The sequence below is a fragment of the Cajanus cajan genome, chromosome 1, assembly GCF_000230855.2.
Source record: "Cajanus cajan strain Asha chromosome 1, NIPB_CcT2T_4, whole genome shotgun sequence".
In the NCBI taxonomy this organism is placed as follows: domain Eukaryota; kingdom Viridiplantae; phylum Streptophyta; class Magnoliopsida; order Fabales; family Fabaceae; genus Cajanus; species Cajanus cajan.
The window spans coordinates 79,528,240-79,536,533 of record NC_138517.1 but is presented as its reverse complement, the minus strand read 5'-3'; the positions used below and the strand labels follow the sequence as shown (position 1 = coordinate 79,536,533).

General features: G+C 36.0%; 1 protein-coding gene across 3 annotated transcripts; it reads left to right on the top strand.

Moving 5' to 3' along the window:
- The first annotated feature begins 1,106 nt into the window (after positions 1-1,106).
- Positions 1,107-6,334, top strand: GHR1 (Leucine-rich receptor-like protein kinase family protein). Of its 3 annotated transcripts, none has more exons than XM_020365157.3 (6): positions 1,107-1,259; positions 1,582-1,644; positions 1,744-1,835; positions 1,938-3,278; positions 3,412-4,956; positions 5,531-6,334. In XM_020365157.3, the coding sequence occupies exons 4-6, from the start codon at positions 2,219-2,221 to the stop codon at positions 6,112-6,114; spliced, it is 3,189 nt and encodes a 1,062-aa protein (XP_020220746.1). In that variant the 5' UTR covers positions 1,107-1,259; positions 1,582-1,644; positions 1,744-1,835; positions 1,938-2,218; the 3' UTR covers positions 6,115-6,334. The 3 variants fall into 3 exon arrangements, with proteins under 3 accessions (XP_020220746.1, XP_020220745.1, XP_029128263.1); XM_020365156.3 differs by lacking the exon at positions 1,107-1,259 and adding an exon at positions 1,340-1,462; XM_029272430.2 differs by lacking the exon at positions 1,107-1,259 and having other exon boundaries at positions 1,473-1,644; positions 1,730-1,835.
- Positions 6,335-8,294: the final 1,960 nt, after the last annotated feature.

The window sequence follows — 8,294 nt, the reverse complement described above, 5'->3', positions numbered from 1 at the left end:
TTCACACTCAAAATTTGGTTCCCGAGAAACCGAATTCTGAGCAGTTTTTTTTTTTTTTTTTTTTTTTTTTTTTTTTTAGTTTCTGAGGAAGAGAAAAACTGAATTTAGAACGGCTGTACTGCAATCAGAACGACCCGTTCCAGATAAAAAATATACACATGACGAATGTATCAGAACAAGCCGTTCTCCAAGGAATGCATGCAGAACGGTCTGTTCCAGTTGCAAAATTGACGCATTTTTAAGCCCAAAACGAAAAAATAAAATAAAATTTAAACACTACTCAGAATTCGGTTCCCTGAGAATCAGATTTTGAACACAAAAAAATAAAAATAATAATAATAACACTGCTCAGAATTTGGTTCCCCGAGAACCGGATTTTGAGTGTGAACATTAAAGATGTGTATTTGGGTAAATAATGTGTAATAGATGTTTTTTTGGTAATTTTTTTTAAAAATATTATTTGAGAAAAAAATTCTAAACTTCGTATTAAAAGATTTATAAAATCCAAACACTTTCTTCAACTAATTAAATTAAACTCCATTGATTTTTGTGTTAAGTACATTTAAAAGTCAAGCATATACTTACATAAATATAAAATATAATTATATCATTTTAAAAAAAATGTAATCTATAGAAATCACACAAAATGAGTGAAATGAGGAAGGTGCTTTTTGTGGGAACCATTTTTGTCTATGCTGTTGTGGCTTATGGGCCAGAGGGCTGTTCAGGACCCCATACCCTTAACATATCTCAATTATTCTCTCACCAACTTCACCTCTTGTGTATGCTGTGTCTTAATTAATTGAATAAGATTGGAAACATTGATCAAAACAAGAAACCCTAGTCAAAGGGGCAGTGGTCGGACCCACCACTCCTACATGGCACTGTTGACACACCTTCCAACTCAAAATCTTAAACTCTATTTCATAAAATCTTTTGACGTCCACTAGGAAAGTAGGAGATTGAGATTCCCTCTCCATTTTTTGGCGGGTGAATCCCTATTTTTTTGCTGATAAACCCAAAATGTGGCAAAAAATAGAAATTAAAATAATCCCTAACTTTTGTTCCCGCTTTGCTTTTTCCCCCTTGCCTCCATGTCATATTGCAATGCCGGATGCAGACACTGAAAACATCAAAAGGATGAAATAATCTACAGGCTGCTTTATCTTTAGGCCTTTCATAAGCTAACATTAGGGTTTTGTTTTAAGGTTCTCCAATGTCACATGCATGCTAAAAGACACAAGTTAAAAGGGACAAAGGTACCTTTTTTTTTTTTTTTTTCAAGGTCTTATTGTCACACACTACATTAAAGTAAATTTTTTGGGGTCATTTACTGCTCAAAAAATTTAATACCTTTTTTTAAGGGGGGGTTTTAAAAATATTTCTATCCATCAATTAAAGCTTTTAGGACCAAAAAAATTCTGGGTCCCTTCTCCTTTATTGCAGCATGGAGTGTCAACTGGTACTCATTTCTCTTTTCTCCTTAACTTGGCTGTGGCTATAATGCTGCTATACTGTACTTAATTTCTGAAGTTTTAAAGTTTTAATCTTTGTGTTAACCTCTCCTGTCTGCTTCAAAAGATTCATACATGAGGGGAGGGATTTCTGCTGCAGTCCACAGTGTGCTTAAAGGAAGTAGTTTTGGTGAGAAACATTGTGTTTTATGTGTCAGATCTCTCAACATTGACACATTTTGTTTGGTTCATTTCAGTGCATTTTATGTTTTTAGCTTACTCCATGCAGCTAATGGTTGTCTCTGCTGAAGAAGCTGCACTGCATTTGTAAAGTTTTTCTTGGAGCTCCTGTTTTTCCTTATTTTGGTGGTTGTTTAGCAAGTAAAGTTCATGACTTTGTGTAGCATTTTTTTTTCTTTTTTAAATATGTTGTTCTGGGTTTATCATTTCTCATTGAATGCTGTCTATCTTTGCATGCTGCAGGTTAGGACACTTGTGGTTTTGAAGAATCCCTCTTTGGGTTTTGGCTGAAAGTAAGTCCTTCAATGAGTGTGGATTTTGAAGCTTCAGACCCCTTTCTCTTTTAAGAGACTGAACTTGTTTGCTCGCTTCCATTCTAAATTGGTGCTTTCTTTTGGAAGAACTGAAGAAGGGTATCTTAGCATTCTATTTTATCTTTGTTGGTGGGGTGTGAGAGCCCCTTTTCTGTCTCCACTCGAGTGTGCACTACACAGAAGTAAACTTTCTGGTGTTTATAGAAGATTATGAAGCCCTTTGGCCTTTTAGTGCTATCTCTATATTTCTTCGCGGTGGCGGGGCAGCTTCCATCCCAGGACATTCTAGCGTTGCTGGAGTTTAAGAAAGGCATAAAGCATGACCCTACTGGTTATGTTCTCAATTCATGGAATGAGGAATCCATTGACTTTGATGGATGTCCATCTTCATGGAATGGAGTTCTGTGCAATGGTGGTAATGTTGCTGGGGTTGTCCTTGATAACTTGGGGCTCTCTGCTGACACTGACTTGAGTGTTTTTTCAAATCTCACAAAGCTTGTGAAACTCTCCATGGCCAACAATTCCATATCTGGAAAATTGCCTGACAACATTGCTGATTTCAAAAGCCTTGAGTTCCTGGATATTTCGAATAACCTCTTTTCCTCATCCTTGCCATTGGGAATTGGCAAGTTAGGTAGCTTGCAGAATCTTTCATTGGCTGGAAACAACTTCTCCGGCCCAATTCCTGATTCTATTTCACAAATGGCTTCCATCAAGTCCCTCGATTTGAGTCGCAACTCCTTTTCTGGAGCCCTGCCAGCATCATTGACTGAGGTGAATAGCCTTGTGTCTCTTAACTTGTCTCATAATGGCTTCACTGGGAAAATTCCCAAAGGTTTTGAGCTCATCCCTGCTCTTGAAAAACTTGACTTGCATGGGAATATGCTTGAAGGTAATTTGGATGTTGAATTTATGCTTTTATCAAGTGCCAGCTATGTTGATTTAAGTGAGAACATGCTGTCAAGTTCTGATTCCAAGCAGAAGTTTCTTCCGCGACTATCTGAAAGTATTAAGCATCTGAATCTAAGCCATAACCAACTTACTGGGTCATTGGCAAGTGGAGCTACTGAACCTGTTTTTGAAAACTTGAAGGTGTTGGACCTCAGCTACAATCAGTTGGATGGAGAATTGCCTGGATTTGATTTTGTTTATGATCTCGAGGTCCTTAGGCTTAGCAACAACAGATTTTCAGGATTTATTCCTACCGGCCTACTGAAAGGGGACTCTTTGGTTTTAACCGAATTGGATTTGAGTGCCAACAATCTCACGGGTAGATACTTTTCTTTTCCTCAAACTTAAATAACCTGTCTTGTTTACTAATGGAATTGGTTGCTTGTGGTTTTAAATGAGAGTCCTTAATTACCTTCCATTTTTATCCATCTAATATTGAAATTATGTTTCAGGGTCACTTAGTATAATTATATCAACAACACTTCGCTCTCTTAATCTCTCGTCAAATGAGTTCACTGGTGAACTGCCACTGCTGACTGGGACCTGTGCTGTACTTGATCTGTCAAATAACAAGTTAGAAGGAAACTTAACCAGGATATTGAAATGGGGGAATATAGAATTTCTTGATCTGAGCGGGAATCATTTGACAGGGGCCATCCCTGAGGTAACTCCTCAATTTTTACGATTAAATTATTTGAATCTTTCCCATAATTCTCTTACCAGCTCCCTTCCAAAAGTCATAACACAGTATCCAAAGCTTAGAGTGCTTGACATTAGTTTCAACCAATTAGATGGATTACTTCGAGCTGGTCTGCTCACAATGCCCACAATGCAAGAACTGCATCTCGAAAACAATATGATCTCTGGTGGCATCAATTTATCATCTTCTCTTGGCCAATCTGATCTTCAGATTCTTGATCTTTCTCACAACCAGCTCAATGGCTATTTTCCTGATGAGTTTGGGTCATTGACTGGCCTGAAAGTGCTAAATATTGCTGGGAATAATTTTTCTGGTTCTCTTCCAACCACCATTGCTGACATGAGTTCACTGGATTCCATAGATATATCAGAGAATCATTTTACTGGTCCTCTACCAAATAACATGCCAAAGGGGATCCAGAGCTTTAATGCTTCACAAAATGATCTGTCTGGAGTGGTCCCAGAAGTTCTTAGAAAGTTTCCTAGTTCTTCTTTCTTTCCTGGGAATACCAAGTTACATTTTCCAAATGGTCCTCCTGGATCAACCTCTTCACCTGCGGAAAGTTCCAAGAGGAGGCATATGAACACCATTGTTAAAGTAATAATTATAGTATCATGTGTGGTTGCACTCTTCATATTAATCTTGCTTGCTGTCTTCATACACTATATTCGTATATCAAGATCTCCACCAGAATATGATACAGGTAAGGATGTTCACAGGCGTCCTCAACCAATTATCTCAGCTCCTGTTCGGACGACAGATAGGGGTGGTGCTTTGGTTGTTTCAACGGAAGACCTTGTAACATCACACAAAGAGTCACCATCAGAGATAGTCACCCCTGACGAAAAAATGGCAGCTGTAACGGGGTTCTCTCCATCTAAACAAAGCCACTTTTCATGGTCTCCAGAATCTGGTGATTCATTTACTGGTGAAAATCTTGCAAGACTAGATACAAGATCACCAGACCGGTTAATTGGAGAGCTACATTTTCTCGATGATACAATAACATTGACACCGGAGGAGCTCTCAAGGGCACCAGCTGAAGTTTTGGGAAGAAGTAGTCATGGTACTTCTTACAAAGCAACTCTTGATAATGGCTTGTTGTTGAGGGTGAAGTGGTTGAGAGAAGGAGTGGCGAAACAGAGAAAAGAATTTGTAAAGGAGACAAAAAAGTTTGCGAACATCAGGCATCCAAATGTTGTGGGATTGAGAGGATATTATTGGGGTCCTACGCAGCACGAGAAGCTTATACTTTCAGATTACATCTCACCAGGAAGTCTTGCAAGTTTTCTTTACGGTAATATGTTGTCATTCCTTCTACTATGACCATATTGCAATTCTGAAATTTGAACCTTAAATAAAGGGGGGCCACCTCGGGAGTGGTGTTGGGTAGGTGAGAATCAATAAACAAAATATATAGAGGATTAAAAGGATGGGATAATATTGGAGACTAAAAATAGTTAAATATTACATAATTGGCCGGGAACATGATATTTGATTACCAAATGGTTAGCCTATCTGAGTAGTCTTTTGAAATCCTTGGAAGTGCTTGTCATGGTAGCTTCACCAAACATATTTGATATATATATTGAAGGCTTTATAAAAATTTTATTACCAAATTTGTAATTTTCAGTTTGATCCCTTCAAACTGCACCCTGAAAATCTTTAAAATAATCATCAGGTTGTCACTCATCGTACATTATGTCTTCTGTGTGTGTTTGTGTATGCATTAATTCTAATGCCCTATCATATGTTGCTGGTATAACACAACTAATATTGGTTTCTTAACATTCATCTACTATATCTATTGGTGTTGTCTGTCATTCCTAAATATCCCACTTTCGAACTTAATTATAAATTTCAATTGTCAGATCGACCTGGAAGAAAAGGTCCACCTTTAACTTGGTCTCAGAGGCTCAAAATAGCCGTTGATGTAGCACGTGGCCTGAACTATCTCCATTTTGATCGTGCCATTCCTCACGGGAACCTGAAAGCTACGAATGTGTTGTTAGATACAACTGATATGAACGCACGTGTTGCTGATTACTGCCTTCATCGGCTCATGACTCAAGCTGGCACTATTGAGCAGATTCTGGATGCTGGTGTCTTGGGATATCGGGCACCGGAGTTGGCTGCTTCCAAGAAGCCAATGCCCTCTTTCAAGTCAGATGTTTATGCTTTTGGAGTGATACTTTTGGAGCTTCTAACAGGAAGGTGTGCTGGTGATGTGATATCTAGCGAGGAGGGAGGTGTTGATTTGACAGATTGGGTGCGGTTGCGTGTAGCAGAAGGCCGAGGCTCAGAATGTTTTGATGCTGCATTGATGTCAGAAACGGGCAATGCAGTTGTGGAAAAGGGAATGAAGGAGGTCCTGGGGATAGCAATGCGATGCATTCGATCGGTTTCTGAAAGGCCTGGTATCAAGACTATATATGAAGATCTCTCTTCTATATAGTTTGCTCATGCTAACTGTTTGAACTTTGACATATTGTGGGAATTAATGTCTCATTAGTGCCCCATGCTTGTTCAGAGCTTGGCCTCTTTAACATGTTTGTATTAACCATTTTTTTAGCTGTAAAAATGGGGCCATGTCAAAAGCATATACATGGATGTTACTTATGGCCATCTAATTTTGTCTTGAAATGGTATGAGTTATGAACGATCAATTGTTTGCAGGTTGGCCATATAATCGTTGGTTAGCACTTAGCAGTTGTATTTTTGGTTGATTTAATTGATCTTGTAGTTGAAGGCCAAAGATGTTGGACAGAGTCCTCAGCAAACTCAGCTGGTTTTCACTTTAAGGAAGCTGAGTGCCACCAATGTGACAGTAGCATGATACTGTACAGTGCAGCTGTTAGTATTGTGATGTAATCACTGTGGTTGTGGAATTATCTCGAGATATAATTCTTTTTTGTTCAATTCAAAAGATTTTCAAGCATGTTAGATTTGATGTTATATTATAAACATGTTCTTAAATCTGTCAAATAAGCACAGTCGTTTTAGATTATTTGTATAGAAAAAATTGAATTTTATTAAATGTGAATCTGAAAGAAAAGGATTTATCTATTTTTTTTTTCTTCTTAAAATAGGGTTATTTGCAAATGCATGTTCTCAGCTTCTCGCTGTAGTTGACGTCGAGTTACGGGACATCCTAACATCCAAACTCTCGTGTGAACACGATTTATCCTTTTTTTTTTTTTTTTTTTTTTTTAAACTTATTATGCTGTTAAAAAGAACTTAATATAAAAATTTTGTATAATATTACCCTGTTTATACTTTAAAAGAAGTTAAAAACCTTCAACAGGTGTATGAATAAAATCAATGACAATGACAATTATATATATTCAAAAAGGACAAATATAGTCAAAGGCTTATGGTTATTTTTCGACTTGGTTGAGAAGATATATTTATATCTAATAAGAGGGAATAATTGGTGATGGAGTTATTTTTATAACTTATTTGAGAGGATATATTTAAATCAAAAAGAGGAGGTTATGACTTTGTTATTTTTTTTATAAGGTTGTTTCACATATAATTTTATAATGATGAAATATTATCTATTTTGTGTTTAAAGTTTTATGATTTTATTTTTAGTCATCGTTCAAAAGTCTTTTTAATCATTAAAGTATGTGCGTCTTTTATAAATTGTGTGGAACCTTGTTTATATTCCAACAATTAAAAATTATAAGAATCTTTTAAGTTTAAAGTGGTCTTTGAAATCTTCAAATTTTTATTAAATAAATAAATACTTCAAGGTGTAGATTTTAAGTGGTTAAAAAAATCATAAGATACGAATTTAATTAAAAATGCATATGTTAAATGTTTATTATATATAATTAGTAGCATTGAGACACTCTATGCATCTATATTTTATTTAAAAAATTTAAAATAAAATGAAAATTGAGGCAAAGTAATAAAGTTGTTTAAAAATTTGAGTAATTATAGATAATTAACTTATTTGAATGGTTTATACAAGTAGTTAATGTAATAACCTACTATGACCTACACTTCTTGTAATCATCCACTCGCAGTGGAGCTAATACTACTTAGAGTCATACATTCACTAATAATTGCATATGTAATATATAACATGCATATAAGAGTAAAATAACTACACAAATATATACTATATATATATATATATATACACACACACATACACACACACACATAGAGTAATATAGTAAGAGTAAACTATGCACCTTAAGTACCGATCAAACACAACTATATACAACTACCACATAAGGGTAGCACAAAACGTCCAAAGGTGCCGCCACCCACCTAATGGCCTCCACTACTCGCTACTATAAACATATCCTTGTTTTACTCTCATATCAAGTATAATCATCACAGTCCATTTACATGGAAAAAAGTATGGGTAAGTTAGATTTCAAAAAACAATGCAAGTATAGGAAAAGAACATCCATATTGCAATCAACATATTTGAACACTTCAACAACCAAGTAATCAAATATTCATCAACGTGTAAACTAGTAACCAACAATTTATAATTCACATCATACAACAAACAACCTGTTTGAAAGCTTCACACCAAACAGTCAAACTCACACCAAGTGATATTATATAATAGAATATTCATGCATATGAACACACCAATCAACAACACATCTTATA